Source organism: Gymnoscopelus microlampas (genome assembly GCF_963454915.1).
Source record: "Gymnoscopelus microlampas genome assembly, chromosome: 4".
Classification (NCBI taxonomy): Eukaryota; Metazoa; Chordata; class Actinopteri; order Myctophiformes; family Myctophidae; genus Gymnoscopelus; species Gymnoscopelus microlampas.
In genome coordinates, this window is record NC_139941.1 from 41,882,951 (window position 1) to 41,910,637 (window position 27,687).

A 27,687-nucleotide genomic window follows, 5' to 3' on the forward strand; every position below is an offset into this window, starting at 1 on the left:
ACAGAATTCTAAACTAAACACAGATCAAATCAATAGAAAACGCTAAAACTGTCAAGAAGAGGTGAGTTTTCAGAAGAGCATAGAGTTATGCTAGAAGTGCATAACTCTATGAGTGATTCTTTGCGCGCGAGTTTGTGTGTGTGTGTATGTGTGTGTGTGTGTGTGTGTGTGTGTGTGTGTGTGTGTGTGTGTGTGTGTGTGTGTGTGTGTGTGTGTGTGTGTGTGTGTGTGTGTGTGTGTGTGTGTGTGTGTGTGTGTGTGTGTGCGACTTTGCATGTGCGACTGTGCGTGTGCGGTGCGTGCTTGTGCTCAAGCTCATACTGTACATATATATCTGTGTTTGTGTGTACGTGCACAAACAGCCTTCTGTGAATGTGATGACTCTTTGTCCACTGTTCTACTTATAAATAGGTTTTTGGTCTATTGTAGATAAAGCATAAATGGCTCATTGTTTGGTATCAATAGAAGCAGCCCAGCTGAGCTCAGACCAAAACACAATGTTGAAGAAAGAACAGCAAATGTAAAAAGAGAACAGTTTGCTATTTGTCTATTCTGCTATTAAGCAATCTTCTAAAGTCACATTCCACCCTTAAGAGAGACTAGTTCTTGCCCTGCACTGACACAAACAAAAATATATTTGAATCTTGTTGAACCTTTACCAGAGAAACTTTACCTGGGACTGAGACGTTATTAAAATGCTGGAATTCTTCAATACGTTTGATTTAAAACTACATCTTGCACCTTACATTACCAACTACATTTTTTACCTTTCTTGTTAAGTTAAGACACCCAAACACTAATTTGTATCTATCTTAATAATTGTCTTTGGTTCATTAGTGCACAAGAAATCCTTACTTAGGTTAAACTTGAAAAGTATATAATCCCTGCTATTCTCGTTTAGACCTATAGCCTATTAATTAGTTTTTCACTTCTCATCATTTCAAAAAGGATCATGTGCATTCACTGAAATTTCCAACACTGGAGTTATAACAGCACAGCAGCAGTATTCACTGGTGGTTACATAATACATTTAAATAAGATGTCTTCCCTTTCCTTTGGTTTTAGTTTGGTGCTCTTCCAAATTCCAAAGTACCATCATAAAAATATAAATAATTGACCAGGAATAAGAAAGCACTTGCATCTACTGTTGTTGCAAACTGTTGCTATACCATCTGCCTCTGCATTCAAAACCATTAGCTTATATTTAGCTGAGGAAATAAATAACTGTCGCGATTTCAACCTCTAATAGCACCCAGGGCAGAAACATAATCAAACAACTCAGAAAGCTCAGCTCACAGCTCAGAATACAAACGGCGGAGTTCCACCAGGCTTGGGTGCAATAACATTCCATGCATGACTTGAATGCAAAGAAAAGACACTTTTTTCAAAAGACCAAGTAAAATACAAACTTTGTTCCGGTGTATGAAAAGTTCAGTATCATTCACATTTGAATAAGTTTGCTTTTTCTGTTCTCAGGATATAGGAATAATGCTTTTCCTGGTGTTTTTAAAAAAAATGTGGGTGTTGATTTAAATAATATATTAAGAATAAATTTGTATTCAGAGTAATCACATACCATACCACATTGTCTGACTAATATAAAGGCCTTTTGTTGTGATTCAAACCCAATGATTGTCAATATAACCTGTATGATAGGATGGATAGGACTCTTATCAATCAAAATCACATCCACTTGTGAAATCTTAACCGTAGATGGTCTTCAAAAAGTAAAAAACAAATCTACACATTTTGAGTGCAAAAAAACAACATACCCCTCCAAAGTTTATGAAATATGTCATTGTGTTTATTCTGCATACAATAACACTAACAACTTCCCATCAGGTTTCAAATGGTTTGGAAGCCTTTCCAACTCCAACACACGGCACTCATCAGACAAGACAGACTCAAGGCATGATGGGAAGCGTAATAGTGACACTCCAGTGGGTAGCCACTCAGTGGATGACATGGAGTCCTGTCTGCACAGCCCTGGCTATGTTCGCTCCGCTGACATGTACTCCCATGTGGGCACTGTGCCCCGCAAAGAAAAACACACTAGCACTAGAAAGAAGAAGGGTGCCAGCAAAGCTGAGACAATAGTAGGGCAGAGCCAATGCCTGGCGGGCGATTATGTTCGAGAGTCTCCTCTTCTAACTGCCCTGTCTGCTACCAGCTTGCCCTGTCTGGATAGGCTTCCACCCACTCCTGTACACGTGAGGCCACTGCCACTACCCCCGTCGCCTGTCCACTCGAGGCCACTGCCACTACCCCCGACGTCGCCCACCCACTCTCCATTAAAAAACTCCAATAGAAGCACTACAGAAGATGCAAGAATCGCTTCAGTGAACACCGTCTGGAGTCAAGAGGCCTCATCATTGAGATATGCGGATCCCAGCAGTGCCATAGATAAGCCCTCAGAGATGGCTGCAGTTAATATCATGCTCCCTCATACATCTTCCCTGGCCCCTCAGTCAGCACTGGTGTCACCCAGCCGCACACAGGATCTGTATATGGTGATGGATCCTATAGCAAGTCAAATAGCCCGGGGCTCTGCAGAAGACCCAACAGAGAAGCATCAACACTTAATGAGGACACAGGAAACCAGCAAGCCCCCTGAGGATTCACAGGAAGTGGAGCTGGAGACACTTGATGGGTGAGAATCTAATTCAGTGTTCTTTAATAATACATTACTTTTAAAAATACTGAAATATGGAAATGTATGTCTTTTACATTAAAACCGGGAAAGCATGTTTCATTTTTAGATATCTTTGGCTATTCAAAAATAGCAGATCTACAAGCTCATAGGGAGTCACTGTGTGCCTTAGATATGCTATTTTAGAAAAATCTTGAAAATGTGTGCAAATCTTTGAATAATATAATCTGGGGGTCCCTGGAACAAAATGTTTTCCGATGAGGGGGCGGTGGCCAAATACATATAATTTTGGGGGTCCTTGATAAAAGTTTGAGCACCACACTGATATAGCAACATTATTGGGTTTTCAGAAAAGTGATATAGAAGACATTTTATAGAATCGGCCTCAGACCTGTCTTAAGTGAAATAATAACTGGTTCAAAATGCATTGAAATTCATTCGTTTACATATAATATAATAGTATAATAATAATAACAGTTTGAAAGCGGCAGTGCTCCTTTCTTTGCCATTAAATTAGTAGGCTTACTACATTGCCAAAGCTTACCATGATTATCGATTCATGTCAACACCAAGCATGCGCACTGTGTCGCTCCCGTCCCGTGCCTCCCCGCTGTGGTTCTAGTCTAGACCGCAGGGCTTTACGCCCACGTTCATGTTCAACAGCTGGGCTGGTCGCTTGCTTCCATAGCGGTACAGACATACAGACAGTAGAACTGTGTGAGATTCGGGACTTATGCTACCAATCAGTACAGTCTGGGATGGAGACAATGAGCAAAAGGTGAGAATGCAATTACTGTAATTAGCATAACCGCGTTGTGATCGTTATTTTATTTATCTTGAAGTGTGGTGGTGATGGTGAAGTTGCAAAATATGAGGCTATAAAGATTAATTCTTCAGATAAACTTTATTATACAAAGTACAAAGGACCCCAATAGAAACAAGCAATATGCTTTCTTGGGTTTAAAGTCCTCTTAGCAGACCAGACTTTATATTGAACTGTACTTTCCTGTCCTTTTTTTGTTGTTGCAAACTGCTAATAATGTATTCAATCAATCAATCAATCAATCAATCAATCAATCAATCAATCAATCAATCAATCAATCAATCAATCAATCAATCAATCAATCAATCAATCAATCAATCCCTCTTGGGGACATTAATCTAGCCCATTAATACTCCAGACACAAAATAGCATGAAAACTAAAACAAGACTGCAGCATGTAGTAGACATTAAATCACACTGAGACAGTGTAACAATAAAATAAAATCAAAGCAGTTGTGCAGTTAATAGAATAAGTTTGATAAAAATGCAAATTGTGTGTAAGTGACCACTAGTAACAAAAAATGGGGGGAAATTCAGATTTAAACCAGCATGTTATACAGGCTGATAGCTTGAGGAATAAAATGTATTGTTGTAGCCTACTTGTTTGAATTTAATATGCAAACAATCATAGTACAAATATAAAAAAGCCAAGGTGCCAAATAGGAAGCTATGCTCACAGATCATTTTTAAATGCATGGTGACAGCAATCAATAAAAATAAAAAAAGTTTACAAACCATTTTTTAAAAAATGTAATACCCAATAGTGATAACGTTAAGACAACCAGTAGTTTTAGCTTTTATGTCAGAATGCAGCCTTAGTAAACCATTAACAGAAATAGCCTACTTTTAAATCAGTTGGCATTCATTCTGGAATGCCCAGAATGCTTCTCATCTCCCAGTTACAGCACCATCTCACTGTGTTTGTTATATGGGGGAGTTTAGGGGTTCGTTCATGACTGCTATTACATAAGGGCAGGAATTTGGTCCAAAAGCATGATAAGACTGGCTCCTGAGCCAATTATGTTCACCCTATAGACTGACCCAGCGCAAACTTGACCCTGGTATTACATGTCTTTGGACTCTGATGGTCTTTGGTCAGAGATGAGGAAATTCAGATGTACAAACTATACCAACTGCTTGTGCATCTCAAAATTCAATAGCCAAGCAAACCTACAAAGTTGTCTTTTGGAGAAGGCAATCTCAACAGCAACAAAATCTATCAGCATTTGGTTTGGTTGGTGATAGTTTTCACACATATCATGATTCTTAGTACTCAAGAGGAAGCGTGCTTGTATAGTGTACATACAGGAATGCCTGTCATTATAGATATACAGCATAGGCTATATGATTCTTCAGAGTGTGGAGCATGTGTACACAAAAGTATCTTTACACACACATGTAGCCTCTGGTATACCTGTGTGTGCAGTCAGTGTACGTCGAAAAATGGGTTTATGGTCTACATGTGTGTGTTAAGTGTGTGTGAGTGTGTTTGATATCACTTACAGCTGTGACAGAGAGAGCTGCTGGCTAACTACACAGGAAGTGTTGTAAATAATTGACATGCATCCTGGGAACCCCAGCCAGCCAAGGACAGGGAGGTTCCCCTGGAAGCTTGAAACTGGGCACAGAAGAGCTTTATGTATTATAGGACAGCTATGTTACAAAACATGTTTTGGTGGCAGTGGGGGGATGATGCATTACTACGAAACAGTACATACTGTACTGACACCCATGGTACTAGTACAACAGGACCTACATGCATGTATAATTGGGTACGCTCTATGCTGTGTTTATTTGTCTGTTCTTTGCTGGGAGAGAGAATCAGTGATTGACTGAGAAGAAAGGCATGCTGGGGGTGGCTGGGGGCAGCTAAAGTTGGACATTGTGTGTGTGTGTGTGTGTGTGTGTGTGTGTGTGTGTGTGTGTGTGTGTGTGTGTGTGTGTGTGTGTGTCTGTGTGTGTGTGTGTGTGTGTGTGTGTGTGTGTGTGTGTGTGTGTGTGTGTGTGTGTGTGTTTGTGTGTGTGTGTGTGTGTGTGTGTGTGTGTGTGTGTGTGTGTGTGTGTGTGTGTGTGTGTGTGTGTGTGTGTGTGTGTGTGTGTGTGTGTGTGTGTGTGTGTGTGTCCATGTTCCCATGCGTGCATAAACTTAGAGTTTCAGTTTAGGGAACACAAGGTCAAGTCCCCTGACAGTACTCAAGGAAATATGCAGCATGTTGAAGAAGAGCAGAGGTCCCCCCCAAAAAAATCAGACTTCCAACACATACTTTCACTCACACTACACGTACGAAATTAACTCTGGGTCGAATGTAAAACTGGACCATTTGTACTCTCTCAGAGTTCAATTAACACTGGTGATTTTACTGTGCATGCCTTCCATAGTCCCTTAAGGAGGTTGCTATTTTGCAAGCAGTTGCTGGGTGTTGTCATATTAACACACTGTTTGTATTAAAACGTTATGCAAGAGCATGCGATTGACTGCCAGTCACACAGAGAACATGAGCACATTTTGAGCGCATCTTCTTATTTGCCACTGCTGTGTATTTACAAATGACTTGCAAAGTAAGAGCCAAGAGCTTTAAAACATATGAACAAATAATGTTGCCATAATTTAAATGATGACAATTTGAAATAAAGCAAGAAAGAATAAAATAAATGTTATGAAATAGGTTTAAAAAACGAATATAAATACAAAATGAAGTTATTTATAAGATGTTGTTAATCATGCCATTATAGTCTACACGCTTGGTAACTTTGAGCACCGGCCTACATAACTGGCACAGTTTAAAACTGAAACAAAAATATTGACAGCATATACAAACCTTTGTGCATACTGTGCATTCCTGTGTTTGAACAATCCACTGGACATTTTGATCTCATGACAGGATTTCTAAATATATACTCTGATGTTTTTCATCTGCCCTTTAGTCAGCACGATGCCATGGATAGCAGTGGAGAATATGTGAAGGTAAGTTATTTCGTTTATAGGTTTCCTTATTTGGGGTTTTGCTTCGTTGTGTGATTTTGAGTATTTGTGCTTGTGTATGCTTTTCCATCTTATCTGCAACTTCTTTGCATTAGTCATGATTCTGCTACCTCTCTTTTAAAAAAAGAGAGTTTTTGTTCATCTCAATGGCATTACTGCTACTGGTTAAATAAAGGTTAAATAAAAATTCCAGCCTCTGTGTTTGTGGGAGACTAGGGGGAGAACCAAGGAGAGACAGTCCTATGCTCACAGCAGTCAAGCTCTAATTGAATTAGGACTTTTGACATAAAAGACTCTGGAAATACAGCCTATTTAAGGGGAATAGTTTCAAGGCCCCTAGGTTACCAGTGGCAACCAAGCCCCGACTCGATATGACCAGTTATGCCTGGAAAAGGTGTTAAGAGAGGGAAGGAGGAGAATTTCCAATTCATTGACTTATAATTGGATGCTTGTGTACTTGACAAACACACTTGCTTCAATGGGACAAGCTGGCAATGAATGATAATGCTAATGAAATTAAAGCTATTCATTAGTGGTTTCTAGGTCTTTAGACTTACCCCCTGTTTTGTTTTGAAGTGGCGTTGGCCCAGTGCCAACTCCTTAATCACAGTCCCAGGGGATAAGCTATTTGACGGAAGAAGGGGGATTGGAGGCTGAGAGAAAAACAACATGTCACCTAGACGAGGGAATAGGGCCAATAGTAATGGGGAGGGGAGGGGGGGTCAACAGGTCTGCCCCACAAAAGAATTCCCAGAATATTGATGTAAATGGCCGTCTGGAGAGGTACTTGATATACAGTAGCTGGTCGCATTTGTATAAAGACGTGACAAAACACTGCTGAATGATGACCTGTTGTACAATAACGTTACCGTGACAACGCGGGTGAGACGCCGCTGTCTGATGCCAGCGTGGGAATAGCAGACTTGTCCCCTCTTTGCCCTATCTACCCTCCCTGCCTCACGCCGTACTCTCTGTCTGCCTCTCAGCCATTTACTTACTGACAAGCTCTAGCACTAGTCTCAGCATCCACATTGAAGATGTTTTTATAAGACTTATTGGAGGAAATTGGAAGTTTGGAAATTCACTCCCCTTTGCATTTTTGCCTTGAGTAGCGAAGCTGAGAGCGCAGACGCAAAGTAGATATGGTTCTGGAGGTCATCTGATCCCAGACCATCCCAGATCCCTTGGCCTTCCTCTTCAGTGGATTTGTTGCATGTTGCAACTCAGTCCTGATCCTCATCCATGCCTGTGATGCCCTTTAAGTTCTCCAAGGAGAAGTTCTGGTTGGAGAGGCCAACAGAGAACCTGCGTAAGGAGCTGGAGGAGGAGCTGAAACTGAACAGCTGCAACCTGAGGAGCCACGGCTGGTATTATGGTCGCATCCCCTGGGAGGTCAGTGACACACACATGCACGTCCACACACACGTCCACTCCGCACGCACGCACGCACGCACGCACGCACGCACGCACGCACGCACGCACACAACTGCAAAGCAACCTGTCTTGTAATACCTTATGCCTTTGGTAAGTTTTACTTTCATAACATACAGCTCACACTTCCATGCCTCTGCTTTTGATATCACCCCCTTGTCACTCATTTTTTATTGCCAGTTTTTATATTTATATTTGATAATGTCATAATTTAACAATTGAATAAAGAAAGTATGTTAAACCTGTTAACACAATGTTGTCGGTATAATAAAAAAAAATGGCAAAACATGTTTTACATTTTTTATTCCAAAATAGCAGCTCTACAAGCTCCGAATACGATGCCTTGTGAGCTTAAAGATCGGCTATTTCCATTATTTTTCATACAAAGAATGTTCCCCTCTGGGTACCTTGCTACGGAACCTTGCTGAAAACCTTGAGTTCCCTCAGTGGATCTGTCTGCAGAATGATCAGATATGTTGGCCAGACTGATGATGGTGGGTTAGGGTTAGCATTTGAAATCTGTCAGAATCTTTACCATTGGCCCTGGCTGAATCTGATATGCTGTTCATTGTGTGAAACATACTTTCACTGAAAGCAAACTGTAATTCACTGAAAGTAAACTGAACTGTTACCCAACACCATGTGGAAACGATTTCGCAATTATATCTACAACCTTATTACACAAGACAGAAGGTTGAATGGATGTAGAGAAAGTATGCACATTTATCTTACTGCCGTGTCCATATATACTTTGATTGATGAAATGTAATCAACTGTGATATTGAGGATAGATAGACTGTGACCTGCCTTACATAAGGGGCCAACAGGGTAACCACATGACGCGGCCTCACATCTGGAGTTCGGGCCGCTGCGCAGGTCAAAATTCGTGTCAGATCCTGTGTCTAGGTAAGACATGACCTTTGACACGATCTAAATGTCTCAATAGAAGAGCAGGGAGACAAAATACAACCACCCCATTTTGTATAAGTTATATTGTATTAACATACTCTACCTTACAGATTGGACATAATTACATTTTATTCATTTAAATAAAGTATTAATTTCCTATCAATTAGTCACCCCATGGAGACTTGAATTCAGGGATATTTTTTTGTTTTTGTCGCATTCCTAAGTCAGTTATTTGATGACCGGCTGAACGATGCTAATGTCTCCGGTAGGAGACTCAAAAAGTCTCCGTTGAGTCTCCTATTGAACGACGTCATCAAATTATTGGCTCAGGAATGGCTCAAAAACAAAAACATCACAACAAATAAGCCCTATTTTTTACTATCATACACAAAAGTAGCGACACGCTCTGCTATTAAATTGCTATAGGGTAGCACTAGCCAGGTTGAAAGTGTTTAAGCCTGACGGTGGGCTTCATAATTATTTAACCCACGAAAAGTATTAACAAGAGCTTGTGACTAAATAACTACATCGGATCCATTGGAAAACAGGTTATTTTTTCCATTTCCTGAAAAGTAAAAGTTTCGGACGTACTAGGTTTCCACCCGACTGAATTATGTGTAATGAGACCACTGTCTGCCGCAGTGTCTTCAGTCCAGTTATCACTTTTTATGTCTTGATACATGCCTGGATGCTGTCCAGCAGTGGTGTAAAGTAACTAAGCATGAGTTATTTTTTATTTTACTTGAGTATTTCCAATCTCCAATACTTTTACTTCTACTCCACTACATCTTCGAGGCAAATATTATACTTTTACTCCACTACAATTATTTGAAAAACAAATGAGTTACTAGTTACTTTGTAGATTTTGATTATTATTACAAAACATACATTAACCACTTCAGCACTATATACATTTTGGAAATTTGAAAATAGCAGATCTACAAGCTCACAGTGCGATTTTCAAAAGATTTTTATACATTTAAAACTTGAACAGGCAACATTTTGCCTAATGAGTACTTTTACTTTTGGTACTTTAAGTACATTGTGATTCCAATACTTTTGCACTTTTACTCAAGTACATTTTGAATTCCGGACTTGTACTTGTAACAGAGTATTTATATATTGCAGTATCGATACTTTAACTACTTAAGTAAGAAATGTGAGTACTGCTGTCCAGTATACTCTTTTATTTGTAATTGTGCAAACATCATGTGATTGGCAGGTGTCGGAGAGCCTGGTCGTAAATCATGGTGACTTCATCATCCGGGACTCTCTGTCCAGTCAGGGAGACTATGTGCTCACAAGCCACTGGAATCACCACACCCTCCACTTCCTCATCAGCAAGAGCATCGTCCAATCCAGCGAGACATACACCAGAGTCCAGTACAAGCTGGAGGGGGAGGCCTTTGACTCACTGCCATCCCTGGTCAATTTCTATGTTGGGAGCAGGGCAGCTTTGACACAAAAAAGCCAGGCCCAGATACACAGTCCTGTGAACAGGACGCTACCACTCAGGTACCTGGAGACTGCTTTTTCCCTGGCTGGTTCTAAAGGTTGCGTCGTAAGCTCACCCTCATGTCAGAGAGGACTGAAGCTCCGCAGTGGGAACGGAGCGCCGCTGAGTGTCTGCCCGTGGAGGTGAGGCATTCTTGTTATTTGAGCCTTTAGAGCCCAGTAGTATTAGAACGATCATGTTGATCCCTAAGAAAAACATCATTACCGTCCTACTACAGTACTCCCAGTCCCAATGTAGATTGCAGAATTGTTTCAGAATAAGAAATGGTCAGCTGCAAGTTGTTTTCATTTTAAACGTTTTTCTTTTTTTCCATCAATATGGCACCAAACACATTATGTACTGTATATTTCATTGTCTCCGCCAGGCTGAAGCATAGACTGTAAAAAAGAATGGACAAAGCCACTCCCCTGCTTTCTACAGAACGAAAATGAAGCCGATAGTTCAGGAACATGCATTCCTCCATCGTTAATATATACAGTTGGCCACGCCGGAACTCAAACGCTATTGGTTGAGACCAGACACGTGACCAGCGAACCGGAAAACACCCCCAAAAATGCTATTGGTTGGGTAGCTTGTCAATCAAGAGCGGGGGCGGGGAATGAATGCTATTGGTTGTGTAGGTTGTCAATCAAATAATCCCGCCCCTCCTGGAGCATAGCCTACTTTATCGTCAATTTTAGAATAAATGGGACCATAATTTAGCAAAACGCATATCATGATGATTGAAAGGAGACTTTAAACTAGCGACTGGAAGCATATAGAATTTATGACAATTTTTATTACGGTAAGAAAATCTAGTCTAAAGTTTGTCAAAAACCCATTCACTTGCGCTAAAATAAATTCTTTCTGACACTTCAGGTCGGCGCAGGGTAAAACAGCGCCACTCTGGCCATTCATAAGCTTCCGTGTTGGCCTCATCGTAAATATCCAAGCCTTGCCCCTTGGGCTGAAGGCATGACCGAGACTATGTTTTGCACCCTGTCCGTCCGTCCGTGTCCGTCCGTGTCCGTCTGTCTGTGAACAGTGAAACTGTGCATGCACACACACTCCCTGGATGCCCCAACTTTTTCACATGGGCCTGTTATAGCGCCACCAGGAGGCAGACTTTTGTAAAACGAATTTTTCGACTGTACTCCTACAGATTTTGTCCAAACATCCCGCAAATCGGAACACAGTATCTCTATAGTCATTAAACGAAACGGGTCTTTCAGATTTTTCATATTCCATCCAAAGTTTGCAGGAGTACTCTGTTTTGAACAAAATGCCTCAAATCATGAACACAGTGTGCATTTTCCATGAAATTTTGCATGCACATTCCCACCAATTTCTCGAATTAGCCTCATGGTGGCGCTATAACAGGCCAATTCGTGTTTTTACCTACAACTGCACCGATCTGTGTACATTTCTGTAAAACTTTGTATGTTTTAGAGGCCAAGGAAAAACCTTTGCCATCTGCCTTTTATAGCGCCGCCAGGAGGCCGACTTATGTAAAACTATAATTTTTACATTACTCAAACAAACTTTCACGCAAATCGGTACACATTATCTCTATAGTCAAGTGATCAAGACGGATCCGTCCGATTTTTCATTTTCAATCCTGATTGCCGAAATCCGAACATTGCTGGCCCACAATAACCTACCCGACCTGGTGGAGACCTGTGCTTTGAGGAGCACTTCTTCTGAAATATATATTATATATATATATATTTCTGAATATATGTGAAACATTGTTAATAGATATTGAATTAGAACAAGAACAACAAGATAGTTTGATGTGATTTATTTGAAAACTTTATAATACAGTAAACATTTGTCTAATTACTACTAAGAAAAAATTACAGGCCAAAGAATAGCTAGCCTTAGATTGTACGTCAATATATAAAAATATAGAATTACAACATTTTGTTCACAAATCCCCCTTCTATATTTCTCACTCTTTCTCTCTGTGCACATGACATGCAGCCCTTCTACATTTCACCACAGGGAGGCAGCAAATAACAGCAGTCTCAACTTGGAACAAAGTCAGTTGCAGTCACCAAATGGGGAAGTCCCTCTTTCTACACAGCACAACACCAGTGAGTTTTTTATCACACACACACACACACACACACACACACACACACACACACACACACACACACACACACACACACACACACACACACACACACACACACACACACACACACACACACACACACACACACACACACAGTACAATGGTAGCACATTCTTTGGTGATAGATGATAGTATCTCAATTATTTGAAGTTATAATGCCCATGGCATGTACACATGTTACAACACTTGCATCATTCGCTTTTCACTTTCCTCCTGCAAAACACTTTACGCCACAGAAACTTCATTGCTGAAATACAGACAATTAATACCAGTAAAACAACTGCCAGCAGAAAGGCTATAACATCAATTGAATGGTACTGAATCTTTGACATCTTGTATGACTCAGTCCTCAAGTGTGGCGCTCCCTTGTGTCTCATGGTGAACTCAATCCAGAACATGGCCCGGTCTAGAGGTTTCATGGGCTGATCCTTGTGTATCATTGACAGCCTCTGCATATTCTCCTTATAGGAGGGCTCATGAAGGACCTCCTTCAATGCTTCCAGGAAGTTGTCTTTGTCTAATGTGGCAATATCAACTACTTTGGCTCCGCCCCTATCTTTCATCCTGTTCAGGTTGTCTTGCTGATCAAACAGGAGAGGTATGCCAAGAATAGGAATGCCATGGTAGATGGCCTCCTGAACTCCATTGGTGCCTCCATGGGCCACAAACACTCTGGTCTTGGGGTGGCCCAACAGGTCATTCTGGGGCAACCAGTCAATGAGTAAGGTGTTGTTTCCCAGGGTTGATGGTCTCTTCCCAGTGTTCCTCCAGATCACCTTCTGTGGCAATTGGGCGAAAGCCGCTGCAATGGCCTCGTCAATGTCCTCAGGAAGATTTCCAATCAAGGTGCCCAGAGTCATCACAATGACCCCATGTTCTCCAGAACTCTGGACAAAGTCCTCCAGATGTTGAGGAAGAGGCTTGGAGGGCTTGCACTGGAAACCTTGGACGTAAACAACATTAGGCATAGTGGGGCGAGGGTATTCAAAGGTAAAGTCGTTTCTCATCAGCCAGATATCTGCTGCCTGGAACAGCTCCATATAATGGACGTCAGGACCGAAGTAACGGTGAACAAACGGTGTGTAGTTCGGGTCGGCAACATATGCAATTTGCAAACGTGTAAAAAGGTAGAAAACAATGTTTTTGACTCGTTGGGAAAATGTCATCTTGTCCGTCAGCTCCGCCCCGGCGATTGGGACATAGGAGAAGGGACAGGGGGCTATGGCATGATGCCCGTCCCCTTGGACAGTCCACCTGACATTGAAGACCAGAGGAAGACCTAGACGATGAGCCAACAGCACCCCTCCCCCGAATGCAGGATCCGTCAAAACCACATCATACTTTGCATCTTGCAAACGTTTCATCATTTCACTGTCCTCAAACATTATCTCCATTGTCTCAATTAAGGCTTTGTGAAAGTCACGGAACTTTGTCACTAATTCCCATTCCAGTCCCATACGAGCCCAAACTGAGGAACCATCCCGCCGAAAGTTCAACATCCTTGTCACAAATAACCCGAAGAACTCCTCATCTACACCTCGAGTGGCCTTGATTGTGATGGTTTTGTATTGAGAGGCGTCTGGTTTGATGTACCAGTTGGTTTCTGGCCTTACCACTGTGACTTCATGGCCTCTGGAATGAAGCTCTTCAATGAGGACTTTCATGTTGATCCAATGGCTTCCATCTATAGGGTACACCAGGACTTTCCCTCCATCCACGAGTGATGTGGAACACAGAAGTATAGCAAACACCACAAGTGTTAGTTGGCCCATCTCTGAGGAGAGAATGACAGGAGGATCAGAATGACAATGAATGAATATCAAGGTACATTATTCAACTACTGCACTTAAGCTCACACCTGATTGTTTGTTTGGAAAAGAATGTACTCTTTTCAGTCATGGTTGGTAAAGAAGTCATTAGAGATTTCTTCTCCTTTTTTCCCTTAAATTTAGAGTAGCCAATTATTTTACCCCCTTTTTCTCCCCAATGAAGTCGTTATGCCAATTAATTCCTCCCCACACACATTTCTGTGTTGTCACTGCTGTTGTATCCTACTGACTCAACTGCCAGTGAGGAGTCCCCACCGGGAGGACGTAGGACCTTCGTCCTACTCCTCCCGCCTAACACTCCCTGCTGACAGGTGCCGCCCCAGCCCGCAGGAGTACATGCAATGACCAATATCACCCTCCCCGTCCGGCTTCCCTCCCCCGAACAAATTGTGTTTGCAAAGACGCCCGACAAAGCCGCATGCACCACGGTGCATTCGAACCCACAACCTCCGTGGTGGTGGGCAGGGACTTTACCACTTCACCACCCGAGCGCCTAGAGATTTCAATTAAAATGTACAAATGTTTTTTCTATAATTATGACATTTCAAGATTTGCATGTAGTCCCAATGGGGTTCTCCTTCCATTCCGACATCTCGCCACTCCGACTAGTGGCTTCCGCGTGCGGTTAGGGTTAGGGTTAGGTATAGGGTTCGTTAACGTCGGAAAGGCGACATGTCGGAAAGGCGAAATGCACCCAGTCCCAATATAGTATAACTAGAGGTTGAATTTATGAAAAGGAACTTTTACAATCACTACCATTGTACACTATTATTGTTATTGATTAATAGATGACTTCATTTTATTTTCCATTTCATTAGTAAATCAAAAGCTTACTGCACTGCAGAGGAAACCAAAAGCAGTGAGTGCCGTAAATTAAACATAAAAAGACAGGTTAACAATAACAATAAAACACTATGAGTTTTATTGTCTCCACCAGGAGACTATGTTTTCACTTTCCGTCCCCCCCCCCCCCCCTCGGCCAAGCTAACATTGGTCAAGCCTCACGTGACACGTGACAATACGTTGAAAGAGTGTGCTCTGATTGGCTAGTGAGACGCATGACGTATAAATGGTAAAATGGTAAATGGTGCATTTATATAGCGCTTCTATCCGAAGCGCTTTACATTGATTGTGCCATTAACCCATTCACACACACATTCATGCACCGATGGCGGAGGAAACCATGCAAGGCACCAACCTGCGCATCGGGAGCAATTAGGGGTTCAGCGCCTTGCTCAAGGACACTTCGACACTAACTCTAGGGGAGTGCCCCAGCCCGGGATCGAACTGGGAACCTTGCGGTTTTCCAGTTCACTCTACCCGGCCACTCTACCCCTGAGCCACTGCCGCCCCACGTATAGCGGCCTATAAATAGATGTGTCACTTTGAAAGAGTCTTAGCCTCTTTCAAAGTGAGGTAAGACAGGAGTAATCACGAAATGGCTGAGAAATGGCGGAGTAACACTTAAGACAGGATTAATCAAGTAACACTTAAGACAGGATTAATCAGGAACAGTACTGGCGGAGACCTGTGCTCCGAGGAGCACATTTTCTAGTTTCCATTGTGACCCGTTGCGGGCCTGCACAGGCACTTGACAAGCAAACAAATCAATAACTACCCCACACAGTCACAATAAATATGTTGGCCGAACTAACTAAACTAATTCCATACTGTACAGTGGCAAATACAAATGCTCTTACACTTAATCCCAATCAGATTTGATAGTTCAGTAATTGACTTCCAAATCCAGTGGCAAAGTATGACCAACAATAAATAAATGTACTGCTTGTCCAAGGCTTTTTAAATGCTTTTAGCTAAGGCATGGTGCTTGTATTATTACGCAATGGCTTGCTTTTGGTCAATCTGGATACGGCTTCCTGGTTATGCAAGAGGATTGTGTTGGAATTCCACAGGAATTCCTACAGGCAAATCCCATTAGTTACACAAGAAAAGTTAATGTTCTCAAATGAAGCCGTTTTGTTTTCATGCATAAACTGTGCAGGGGATTATTGCTACAGCTGTTACCTCTTACTACAGATGGTAATGATTGTAATCTAAAGAAATTGTTGCAATGTGCACAAGCTGTTGTAAAATGTATGCCATCATATCTTCTGGGCATACAGATATGGAGAAAAGTACATATGCAATCATATTATCTACTACTGTATATGATTATACAACTTAATAGTGACAAGATAAAACACAAAATGGGACGGGTCAAGCCTCATACATATTACAATAGTTGCCCTCTTACAGGTATGATATGAGATTTGGAGAAAAGTACATATGCAAAAAACACATCTATAAGGTTCACAGCTTAAGAGTGATTTACATATTGTTATGAAATGATGTACAGATACCGGGATGGATCAAGCCTTGTGCATACCTCACTTCACACTAGATAAGAGCATGAGCGATATAGAACAAATTGGAACGTTACCCTCCCAAGTCCAACACATTCCCACACATTGCGCAAAAGGTTCCCTCTTCATGAAAGTCCCATGCTATAACAGCTTTAAACTTGCATGTTAATGTGAAAGCTATGTCACAACTGAAGTTCTTTAATGCATTTCGCATAAACACTAACATTATATATCCCTGCCTGCTCACTCAGAAATGTAAAGTCACGCTGGAGCAAAGAAATTAAGCTACAGTAAATGCCAAAACATTTAAATGCAAACTCACTTACCAGTAGTAATCCACAGCCCATAAATAGTGTGCTTGACATCCGACAACCTAATGTACACTCACTGTGGATTCCTGACTCCCATCCCTCTCTACTCGTGTAGTAGTAGGTGTGACTAAAAGGCTGTTGACCCAGTAAGAGGAATAAAGTTCAAAGTCCTGAACATGTTCAGCCAAGTTGGGAATGCACCAGGTAAGCTTCACATGCAGTATCTTAAAATCAATACAACTATACAAAGAAGTAGAAGAAAAGAACACCACCAACAACAAAATATTAAAGTGAAACAGTAGACAGCAGATATAAAGTATTTGTAATATACAGTGTATTTAGATAAATACAAATACAAAAACAATACACAATACACAGTATTTTCATGCTGGCATACCTGAAGAATATGTACAGGGCGTGGTTCGAGCCAGAAAATAACGTGAGACATGAGACTCCACTATAGCCAAGAAGTTGTTGTTGGCAGCAGTTACTAGAACTTCCACAGAAAAGTGAAGTGGAAGTGTGGCCTGGTTGGGTCAACATTATTAGGAAATGTGCTCATACAGTATAATAGCATGTGTCTGCTCACTCATCGGTTAACATGAGTTTAATATAGAAGGCTGGCTGAAGTAAGAGACATTTTCAAAAACACTCAAACACTCAAAAACGCTCTGCTCACTAGCATTATATTTCAGTTAAATAATGACTGTAAATTAAGGGCTTGATTAAATGTGGTGCGCGTAGTATCATGCAATGAATTATATCAAGCCCTTAACAGTCATTATTTAAGAACATGTGTCTATGGGCAATTGGTTGAGAAACTGTGTTATAAAGGGTTATGAGTATTTAGCCGCATGCTGAAAGCATAGCGGCTCTATATTCAGTCTGACTCTGACCCGACACATTTCCGACATGTATTAGACACTTTTTTTGCGTGATTGGCTGTCGTTTAAGCCAATGGGATACTTTCCCATACTCTGCACGGGCGCCCTCGTCCTCCCAAGCTATGGGACTAGACACGCCTCTCTCAGTGGATTCGTCTGAGCGCTAGCCGAATTTGGCTAATAGTTAGCTTGTATGCTTGTATGATGTTACTAACTGTTTTTAGCCAAACGCGGTAATGTCCACTCTCCATTAGTTCTCGACGCAAGTTGCGTTATTAATCCCGTAATTTTCATGTATTGTACATCCCAAAATCAAATGTATTAACCATGTGAGAGAGAGTAAAAAAAAAAGCGATTCTGGGCGAGGTAAACAGAACACTCGCCCCAAAACACACTCACCCCCATTCATTTCGCGGACAGAGGCCGCCGGATTAGACCCGGGCGAGTGTGTTTGGGGACGAGCGTTCTTGTAATCCATTGCCGCATATGTAGCCATGGTTCACATTCATGTTTCAGGGCTACTGCCTACCGCATGATGCATCCATATCAAGGGCCCTTTTAATACAAAAACCCACGGCAATTTCGGTCTACAGTACACCAGCCTTCAACAATAGTGTACATTCAGTGGTCAGGTTCGTTCAGAAATCAATTGAAGAACGCAGGAGCGAGTTTTCCATATATAGCAAGCCACACGCGAGAACGTGCATACACGCAGTACACTACACATGTGTCGTTGTTAGGGTTGCCAACCGTCCCGTAAAATACGGAATCGTCCCGTAATTGAAAACTAAAAGACGCGTTCCGTATTGAACTGATACGGGACGCACTTTGTCCCGTATTTAAGGTCGGGGAATCAATTTGTTTTTTATTTGCATGACAGGGCGATTTATGAGCTGCCCTGTCTCTCTGCTGTGTGTGTTACTGGGAGAGTGGGAGCGCACTCGCAGTGAGTCAGTGTTGCCAAGTATAGTGAGAGAAATGAGCCAGGCGACCTACAAAAACAGGGCAAAAACAAGGAAAAAACAAGGCAGAATTTGTCCACAAGTTGCAGGAAATAAGCAGACTTGGCACCGCTGGCTATAATGCCATTGTCTGGGAGTGTGCTCAGCAGCTCATTGGCTCATTACTCAAAACACGACCAATGACGATAGCGCTTTCACGTTGCTAAGATACCTTCTGTGCGAGCCGGAGCTGTGCCTTGTAGACAGCGTCAGTGGAGATGTTTGGAGCAAAGCAAACTGTAAACTTTTTAAAGTAGCCTATGTCGGCATATGTTTTCTGTGGTCCATGGTGGACTGGCTGACATCAGACAAACAGCATGCCTCAGGAGAACAACATACCAAAAATATAAGAACCCAAGCACAAGTGTCACAGTTCTTCATGAATGAAACATCTCCTGAGATCGATTCTGTATGGGATATTACATATTATTTATCTATCTATCTATCTAGTATTTCTATTTACCTGCCCTGGCAGCCTACATATTGGCTGCTGATGTGGGCATAGTCTAGGCTATTTCAGTAGACTAATATGGTTGATTGTTTATTAATGTTGTGTTTTTAAAGTCTAATAAATAAACATGTATTTAATATATATTAATCAATATAATTAAATAGTGTGCCCGTTTAAAGAATAACTCTTATATATATTAATCAATATCATTAAGACTCGCTCGAGAGAGGCAGAGAAATGCAGACGATGCATCTCATTGCACAGAGGTGCGTGAGCAAGATAAGGATTTAACTTCATTTTAATCAGCACAGTGTAAGCACAGTGTAAGTTAATGTCCGCTGCCGTCAGCGCCATCTTCATAATAGATAAATATATATTCAGAACAGAATAATAATATTAAAAATATTTAATAAAACAAAAAATCGAAAATCTTCTTTTCTTTTTTTTTCGGGTTTTGGGCCTAACATGATGGCAATAGTTGAGTTCGGGCCGAGCCCCGGGCCGGCCCAGTCGGGCCCAGTTAGGGCCGAGCCTTCATTTTCAGGCCCGTTGAGAACTCTATAAATGATTAGTAGCCTTAAAGCTACTATTTGAATACTATTATTATTTTGCCTATACTGTGTGGCTCGCTGTGCATGACTCTGATTGCATCTTTCATTCATTCTGCAACGTGTTAATTGTCCATCACCTGACAACCATTAGCTGTCTTTTGTCATCTTCATTTCTTTATAGTTAAATGTTGTGTTGTTGACAAGATTGGGGCCAAAAAAGCCTGGCGCATGCGGCTTTATTATGACTTGTCATTCTTGTTTAGTTCTTATAACTCTAATCACACAGAATTATAAGCTGATCATAATGTATTATAGACCTGGGATGCATAGTGTTAGTGTTCATAGCTCATAAACACTAATCATAGCCCATATCCCCTCCCAACACAACAGTGGTCCCCAGGTTGAGTCTTAGTCAGGGTGGTGGTCCCTGGTACCTGGCTTTGGACTTAGCTGCACACCCTTCTGTGGTTGTAGTTGCTCCATTCAGTGCACACCTAGGAGCAGTACAGTACACACCAGTACATTATATCGTTTTTTTTACTGTCTGCAACTGCTGTTCCACTGGAGCAGCGGAGCCACTCAGGGGCAGGAAGAACCCCTGAATGATTCAGTGGACCCAAAGCTGAACAGGGGCCAGAGATTATAGATTTTAGGGGCCAAGGGACCCATGCCCCTAACTTGGGGGTTAAAGTAACATTTGTGTGTCTACATGTATGTCTGTCTATGAGAGTGGAAAACATTACTTATTCACTTTTCCCTGCACAGATTTCCAGGGTTGAAATCATCAAACGTATGCCTGACTTATATTAGGTTGCGCAGCGTGATGCATTGTGAGTGTATAGATCTTCTATTTTTGGTGCGTTACATCGGCACGTAACTAAGTCAGGCTTTACAGTCATAAGCTGCCTCTCTAGACATAATTATTGTATTATCATTTATGACATAGTGCTACAGTATACTTATATTTTTCATATTGCAGTTTTCAAGATACAGTACTGTGTGTACTGTAGGCTACCAACTACCCCAGTGATTAAGATGTTTTGGAGATTTGTTCAGGGACAAGCTCCCTAACCGCTCATCCCCACCTGATTCGGATGCTATCAATGCATAGAATGGGAGATTATCACGTTCTATCAGACCATTGAATGGGCGAAGTAGGCGACCTACCGTCTACCCCGCGATTTATCAGACCATTCAGTGGGCGTAATCAGGAGCTACTGACCTACCGACGGAGATGACTTAAATACTTTAGTTTCGGTTTTGGTTTTGGTTGTTTCGGTTTCGGACCATGACGGAGGCGCGCAGTCTCAGGCGAGGTGGAGCCCCGCGACGGGCCACCGAAGGAGCTAAGGCGACTGAGTTGCCGTCCGGAGCGGTGCGACCCTCGCCTGTGCCTACTCAGCGCCGTTCGAGTTATGTACCGATATGGACAGAATCGTAAATATTGTTGTGGGGACTGCTCCGCCTCCGTCGGTAGGTCAGTAGCTCCTGATTACGCCCAATGAATGGTCTGATAAATCGCGGGGTAGACGGTAGCTCGCCTACTTCGCCCATTCAATGGTCTGATAAAACGTGATAATCTCCCATTCAATGCATTGATAGCATTCGAAGCCGGTGCTCATCCCCCCCACCACCATTTATCATGAATAAAGTAATTCTGCTAAATAGTGTCTTCTCCGGTTTTCACACCAGGTCACCAGTCCAAAAGTCCATACAACAGCTGTACAGAAGGTGTCGTGGCTCCCTCCACCCTGTCCAGATGCCCCAGTGGTGCCCAACCACGCTCCGCCCCTGACACCGCCCTTCATAGACAGTGTAACGACAAGCTCCACAATTCCCTCGACCAGGAATTGCTCCCTGCAGATATAGATGGAAACAGCTACACAGAGCTGTACCCCGGTCCTCCCTCTCAGAGTTATGTCGAAAGGCTGTGTGCGGAGGAGGGCTCAGACCGACTGAGGGCGGAGAATGGGAATGTGTATTTTTCCCCAGTGGTGGAGACTGTCTCTGCCTTCAGGCCAAGCAGATACCAGTCCCAGCTGATGCCCAAGGAGAACAAGCCACTGGAGGTGTGCATTCTGAGGAGGGTGAAGGAACTGCTTGTTGAGATAGACCCAAGGACGGCAGCCAGACATATCACCAAGGCTGACTGCATGGTACTGTTGCGATTTATCATCTGCAATGCATACAGTTTAGTTTACAGCAGCTTGGCTTACTTTACTTTTATTAGTAGTATGACAGAAAATAGCCATAGCTAAAATATATGACAACATAAACTACACATAGATAGGTCTGAACATATGCGTGCACTGCACACACACGCACACGCACACACACACACACACACACACACACACACACACACACACACACACACACACACACACACACACACACACACACACACACACACACACACACACACACACACACACACACACACACACACACACATGTGCGTGCGCGCGCGCTCATGCATGCACACACATTCAGATAAGCACAGTCCCTAATCAGTGCTCATATTTAATTCTTCCAATACCTCATAACACACACATACAAATACAACCCCAAACAAACATATGGCCAGTTACAATATTCTAAAAGCTGTTTCTCTGACAGTTAAGGTCATTCCCCAATTCCCTGGGCACCCGTTACAAACAGAAAGTTCACAAAGTTGTGGGATGTCCAAGGCAGCTGTGCTATCATTTTAACAGAATGAAAACATGAATGACCGGCATTGTCTGTGTTCGGCAGGTGGCCAGGATCTTGGATGTGAGTGCAGATGTGCAGAGAAGCATGGGTGTGAGCTCCGGGATGGAGCTTCTCACCCTGCCTCATGGACACCAGCTACGTCTAGACCTTCTTGAGAGGTGGGGGGTTATTCGCACAGGTTTTGTGTTACTGTAATAGTTATCCAAGAAGGATTTTCTTTCCGCGATCATGGGAATGGCGGTAGCACAATACATTTGACGTACAGATTACCACTCCCATCACTAAAGAACCCATTAATCACAATAGAAACGTCCTAGATTTTATACAATGAATGAAAGCTGAAGCTACTGTTTTCTAGAACAAATGCATAGCTGAGCCTGATACAGTAGCCTACCTGTTATATCATCATTTTAAAATAAAAATAAACCAATAAGTTATTAACTGATCGAAACAACTCCCATTATTCTACCTGCAATGCTTTGATAATAGGTTTCACACCATGTCCATCATGTTAGCTGTGGATGTACTGGGATGTACAGGAACAACTGAGGAGAGAGCCTCCCTGCTACATAAAACCATCCAGATTGCTGCTGAGCTCAAGACCACCCTGGGCAACATGTTTGGCTTTGCAGCCATCATGAGAGCCCTAGAGCTACCACAGGTAAATACAGTATAATTATACAAATCAAATATGAGGTTGTACTGATTACACCATTACTGTTTAGGGTGCATTGTTAGATTGTTGTAGAAGTGTTAGATTGCCGTTTTATGAGGGTTGTGTTCACTGATGGGCCTTAAGTGGCTTTGAACCCCATATGGTTTTCAGTGTTTGTTCTCTGGCCTTCAGGTGTCTCGCCTAGAGCAGACCTGGACAGTGTTACGCCAGCGACACACAGAGGGTGCTATTCTCTACGAGAAAACTCTGAAGCCCTTCATGAAAAGTCTGAATGATGGGAAAGGTATCAATCTCTGTTACTACAGTATGACACTTTGAATTAAATGAGGAATGCTTGTTTCATCACTGTATGTATAAATCAGTCAGGCTCTTACAGGAGAATGTGATGTAAAATCCCTGTCCCTGTTTTCCTTTTATAATTTATCATTTCTGTCATATTTTTTATTTTCCTTGTACATTCTTGTATAGCAACCATTAAGCCAAATTCCTAATGATGTATGTGCACTCGAGCTTATAAAGGGATCATGTTGACTTTGAAACGTGTCACGTGTTTTTAGCTTTTAGATAGGCTATTTTTTGCCAAATGTTTGGCTAGTTTCACAGAATGTCGGCCTATTTTTGCAGAATATTAGCCTATTACTCTAGGGACACTAGGGTTCATGTTGTTAAACTGAAAATAGTTCCTCTCTTCTAGCTCACTCTCTCTCTCTCTGCCCCCCTTTTCTGTCTGTCTTTCACTCTATCTGTTGCTCTTTTCTGTCTGTCTTTCACTCTATCTGCTGCTTTTCAGAGAGCTGTCCTCTGTCCAACACGTCTTTCCCCCATGTGGTCCCGCTGCTGACCCTCCTGGAGAAGAGTGTGGCGGTGGGGGAAGGGGCGGAGCCATGGGAGACAGTGGAGGCAAGTGTAGACGTTGTCATGTGCCACCTGGGGGCAGCACGGACCATTGCACAGTTGGGGGGAATCTATCACTCCAATGCTCAAACCAAATTACATGGTAAGGGTAAGAAATAAGCACATCACAGCTGTTTTAATTACCTCACCATCGCTCCCCGTTTCATGTAGAATTGATTTTAAGGTAAATCTACACAAAGCTCTTAATGGTATAGTGTCTTCTTGGTTGGTTTCTGGCTCCCTAAATTGTCATCACCCACCAAGAACCCTCAGGTCCTCTCATTTTGGTCTTTCCCATTTACATATTGTATTCCACAAAAAAGCATAGAAGCAACTTTTACCCACAATGCCCCAAAATTGCGGAGCATGTATCAAAGGACATTAGAGAAGCGGGCTCTATTAGCATTTTTTAAAGCCAACTGAAAACCTATACTTTACCCTGTTAAGTGGATCTAAAACCTGCCTCAACAGGTTGAAACTTGGAATTCAGTTTCACTGCCGGTTACATCAGGCTACACCTCAGTTGTGAAGTGATGGTACCTGTTTATCCATTGAGGAAACATACTATTATACTGTACATCACAATATAGGTGTGGCCAGGTAACGCCAGCAGCAAAGTCTATAGAGGCCAGTGCAACACCATACAGGGTAGAGGGTTTAAATACCACATAATCAAGAAGCACTGCTATATTACTGGCATGTCACAGTAATGTGTGTGATGTGCTGCTGTGCTCTTGCAGGTGTTCATGAGAGACCTGAGGTTCTAGAGCTGTTCCTGACAGAATTCCAGATGAGGCTGCTATGGGGGAGTCGGGGTGCAGAGGAGAACCAGGCTCAGCGCTATGCCAAGTTTGACCAGGTGTTGACTGCCTTGTCCAACAAGCTGGAGCCACCCATTCGACCAGCTCGACCCTTCTAACTAACATCTAACTAAAACTTTCATTACTTGGGACATTATATACTGACCCAGAATAGAGGGAGCTTTACTCAAGCCAGATCATTACATCTGATATGGTCCTGGCCTGAGTGTAAAGCTTAATTTATTCTTTGTCGCATGCCCGTGTAATACTGAAAACACTGACTTACTTTCAACTGAAAGTGTGTTGACAGGGGGAAGTGTAAATTAGCCTTATAAAGGTACAGCTTTTGATGAGCCAGAGCTCAATTGAAGCCCAAAGCTCATGATGTGCTACAATACAAAGGTAATAATAGAGTTTATTATAGTGTCTTTGAGGAGAAGCTGAACCCAAACCTGAGTAATGAAAGGGGGGCATTAAGCCAGGTCAGTTGAAGTCCATCAACTGCATTTGGGTCTTTTCAGGTTCACGTATGAATGTTAAGCAAACATGTTGGGTGATTTAATGTGAATGTTCTGTATTTGCTGGTGCTTGGCTTAACAATTGTGTTATGCAAATTGGGATGGTATATACGTGACTAACAAAACAAACAAGATATTTCCTCGTTTTTGCACACCTACAAGCCGACAGATGTTTAAGAGGAGACACCATCTTCAAATGCAACGAAAATAGTTTTAATTGGATACACAATTTTCTGTTGAGAGACCTTCTCTATCCAGAGAGAGAACCTGATGAAGGTCTTTGGACCTAAATGTCGTGTTTCCCATTAAAACCTTCTCTTTTTTTTTGCATTTGAAGACGGTGTGTTCTTCTGCATGATTAAATTCCATTTTCATGGACACGGCATATTTTTATCATAGTACCAAATTCCCATACTATTTCATCACATTTTTGAAGTAATTGCTTGTAGGGTTTTTCATTCCAACAGTATGAACAATGTATTGGCCTGGACTAGTAGCTTTATCGTACATTAGAAATAGGCACACACACACACACACACACACACACACACACACACACACACACACACACACACACACACACACACACACACACACACACACACACACACACACACACACACACACACACACACACACACACACACACACACACACACACTCTCTGGACTGTGAGAAAAACATTCCATATGAATATGTACAAATATATACAAATACACCATACCATGTATATGTGTAGATAACGCAGAGTGCTGCTGTATCACATAGTATCCCATATAGTGAAAAGATTGCAAGGTGTGTCTCCCTGTCATTATTTAATATGGTGAGGCTGGGCCTCATATTTCTCTTTGTTCTGTGTAAATAAATGTCTGACTGAAGGCTGGGCCTTCCCGGTGATGATGTACTGTATCAGACTGTTGATTAATCTCCCTTGCTTTACTAAATGTAAATGTATGTACGGCTGGGCAATTAACTTAACATATATTGAAACCTATATTTAAAACCAATAACGGATTTATAACTGAATAATTGAGAAGTAAGGTGTTTTTTTGTGTTTAAAAAAAAAAAATCTTATATGTATCAACGAATTGACAAAACAAATAAGAATAAGCAAAAAAATCTAATAGATCTTTTATAATCTACCAAATTAGATTATAGTATATCATTTAACCACTTAAGCCCTGTATTATACTTTGTTGTAAAAAGGTGGCATACAGAAGTTGTGAAAAGTAGCTACTTCACAAGCTCATAGCACGTCGCATTGCGACCCGTTTTTAGCATGTACATCTATTTTCACAATTTTTTAAATAATCGTAATCCGAGGCAAAACTTTGAAATAATTACAATTTAGATTTTAAATCATATTTATCCCTAGTAACATGTAGAGCATTTGTCATCAATTGCCTAACCCAAATGCAATTCAGTTTGATCAAAACTGCCATACCTTGTAATGCATTTGTCTGTAGTTTTGTTATGGTCTGAGGACCCCCTCGAAAACGAGATTATGCGTCTCAAGGGGTCTATCCTCCAATTGAATTTTTAAATAAAATAAAATGATCAGGGTTGTGGTCAGTTTACATCAAATCCAATTGAATTCAGTCAATGGATGATATTTATTTTCTTTTAAACTCACTGAAAATTAGATGCTAACAGTTTAAATTAATAGTTGCGCATGAGGCATTATAAGCACAGTGTAAGCATATTATAAGCTTCATATTTGCATCATAAAATGCTTTAATACTTTATAAAACATCCAGTATGAAAATGTCATGAGGCTGTTAAGACATAGGCTATTTACCACAATGCTGAATATGTTCATTTTTGTCAATAAGACATTACTAGCCATGAAAACCAACACGTACTGCGTATATTTTTGAATGTTGGGAATAGTAGATTTTTTTGTGTATATAAATTATATTGGGTCATGTATTAAGCAGTCTTGTGTTTTTGGTTCTGTGTTGTGGAAGTGGGTGAAAGTATGTATGGGTGTAAGTAATGTATGCAGAAGAACTACGGATTTGGTTTTGTATTTGTTATTCATTCAATGCACATTACTTGAGTCTGAGTTTGTGTCTGAAAAATAAACACATGTTATTATGACTCCTTTACATTGGGTTGTGTTTTAACATGTAAATGTATGTCATTTTCTTCACCCTGTTACATTTTTAAAATATATGACCTCATGAATGTACATCATGCCAACAATTCACTTCAGTACACAAATATTGGTGAGGTACCATGCATCACTTATAATTAATAATCATGT

General features: G+C 41.6%; 2 protein-coding genes across 3 annotated transcripts in view; one reads left to right on the top strand and one right to left on the bottom strand.

The window, feature by feature from the left end:
- Window positions 1–27,395, top strand: part of sh2d3cb (SH2 domain containing 3Cb) — a 28,036-nt gene extending 641 nt beyond the window's left edge. Inside the window, exons 2-12 of one of the 2 annotated variants that reach the window (XM_084054778.1) lie at window positions 1,843–2,650; window positions 6,399–6,438; window positions 7,720–7,848; window positions 10,019–10,434; window positions 12,275–12,387; window positions 21,514–21,977; window positions 22,576–22,691; window positions 23,023–23,194; window positions 23,381–23,492; window positions 24,000–24,206; window positions 24,844–27,395. In XM_084054778.1, the coding sequence (XP_083910904.1) occupies window positions 1,843–2,650; window positions 6,399–6,438; window positions 7,720–7,848; window positions 10,019–10,434; window positions 12,275–12,387; window positions 21,514–21,977; window positions 22,576–22,691; window positions 23,023–23,194; window positions 23,381–23,492; window positions 24,000–24,206; window positions 24,844–25,022 (2,756 nt within the window). In that variant the 3' untranslated portion in view covers window positions 25,023–27,395. Of the gene's footprint in view, window positions 1–1,842; window positions 2,651–3,284; window positions 3,429–6,398; window positions 6,439–7,719; window positions 7,849–10,018; window positions 10,435–12,274; window positions 12,388–21,513; window positions 21,978–22,575; window positions 22,692–23,022; window positions 23,195–23,380; window positions 23,493–23,999; window positions 24,207–24,843 lie in introns of those variants that run through there. The other variant, XM_084054779.1, reaches the window with a different exon arrangement.
- On the bottom strand, window positions 12,484–17,509 carry LOC311043504 (UDP-glucuronosyltransferase 2C1-like). Its single transcript, XM_084054780.1, has 3 exons — window positions 17,332–17,509; window positions 16,950–17,069; window positions 12,484–14,205 (listed from the first exon to the last, which is right to left on the bottom strand). Exon 3 carries the CDS (start codon window positions 14,201–14,203, stop codon window positions 12,623–12,625), a length of 1,581 nt encoding a protein of 526 aa, XP_083910906.1. The 5' UTR covers window positions 14,204–14,205; window positions 16,950–17,069; window positions 17,332–17,509; the 3' UTR covers window positions 12,484–12,622.
- Window positions 27,396–27,687: the final 292 nt, after the last annotated feature.